This window comes from Zalophus californianus, chromosome 9 (assembly GCF_009762305.2).
Source record: "Zalophus californianus isolate mZalCal1 chromosome 9, mZalCal1.pri.v2, whole genome shotgun sequence".
Lineage (NCBI taxonomy): Eukaryota > Metazoa > Chordata > Mammalia > Carnivora > Otariidae > Zalophus > Zalophus californianus.
Window position 1 is genome coordinate 58,651,163 of NC_045603.1, and position 1,414 is coordinate 58,652,576.

The 1,414-nt window shown below is 55.4% G+C and overlaps 1 protein-coding gene across 1 annotated transcript; it reads left to right on the plus strand.

Annotated features, from left to right (window-relative positions):
* The first annotated feature begins 257 nt into the window (after window positions 1-257).
* On the plus strand, window positions 258-1,202 carry LOC113921355 (olfactory receptor 9). Its single transcript, XM_027591828.2, is given in 3 exon segments — window positions 258-624; window positions 627-673; window positions 675-1,202. Coding segments are annotated over 3 exon segments (942 nt in total).
* The last annotated feature ends 212 nt before the right edge of the window (window positions 1,203-1,414 follow it).

Here is a 1,414-nt window from a genome sequence, read left to right on the forward strand (position 1 = left end):
CAAGTTCCCAGGCTGGACGAAGGTCTGCCTTCTCCCTCCACTCCCCTGGTTTATCTTATTTCTGTTCTGAGGGATTTTCTGGGAGGAAATTGCTAGCAACTCAGGTGCTCACCCATCCTATCCCTGGGAACTGGAATGTTCTTGTAGACTATTTCACGCCTTTCCTGCTGCAGTGGGAGCCTTTGTCTTTGCCCGGCTGCCTTCTGGTGCCACACGAGCCCCCTCTTGGCTCCTTCTTCCAGCCTGGACTTGAGGACATGGGGGCTGGCAATAGCACAGTGATAAGGGAATTTATTATGCTGGGGTTATCTGGTTTTGGTTCCCTTTGGGGCCCTCTGTTTTGGGGAGTCCTTTGCATCTACCTGCTTACCTTGTTGGGCAACTCCCTGACCATCCTCCTCACTCTGGCAGACCCTGCCCTGCACTCCCCCGTGTATTTCTTCCTTCGCCACTTCTCCCTGGTGGAAAGCCTCTGCCCCACAACTCTCGTGCCTAGGATGCTGGCTGACCTCCTTGCCTCCTGCCCCACCATCTCAGCTGCCTGCCGCTTCACCCCGTTGTATTTCTCTGCCCTCTCTGGCATCGCTGAATGCTGTTTGCTTACCGCCAGGGCCTGTGTCCACTACACTGCATCTGTAGGCCGCTGCCTTATACCACCCTGATGAACGGGGGGGGTGGTGCATGCGAGTATGGTGGGGGCCTCCTACCTCATGGGCCTCTTCACTGGTACCACTCACTCCATCTTCATCTTCACTTTGCCCTTCCGTGGTGCTAACACAATCCACCACTTCCTGTGTGACATCCTGCCTGTGCTGGGACTGGCTAGTGCCAGCACCTTCTGGGGTGAAGTGGGCAATCTTGCCGTCATGGTGGCCTTCACCCCGACCCCCTTCTTCTTACTGATCATAGCCTCCTATGCCTGTATCCTTGCCACCATCCTTGGGGTCGCGACATCCCAGGGGCGTCAAAAAGTCTTCTCTACCTGTTCCTCCCTCCTGTTTGTGGTCATGCTCTTTTTTGGGACTGGGACTGTTGCCTATATGAGACCTTGGGCAGGCTCCTCTCAGGACACGGGCCAGATCCTTGCCTTCTTCTCTGCAGTTGTTGCTCCCATGTTCAACCCTTTTGTCTATACTCTGAGGGACAAGGAGGTCACAGGCGCAATGAGGCGCCTTGTGAAGAGATACGTTTGGAGCCCTTGATTCCCTCGAGTTCTTGGACATAAAGGCCTGATCCTTGGGTATTTTCAGAGGAGAGAGAAGATAGGACCCTCAGACCCCAGGGGTCAGGCCTGCTCTTTGCACTGTGAATGTGGGATTCCTCGGCCTGCCCAGCTGGAGGGCGCAAGCCGCTGACGTGCTGCTCAGAGCTCTGCCTCTGGAAGCATCCTTTTATGGCCTTGACCTGACTTGTT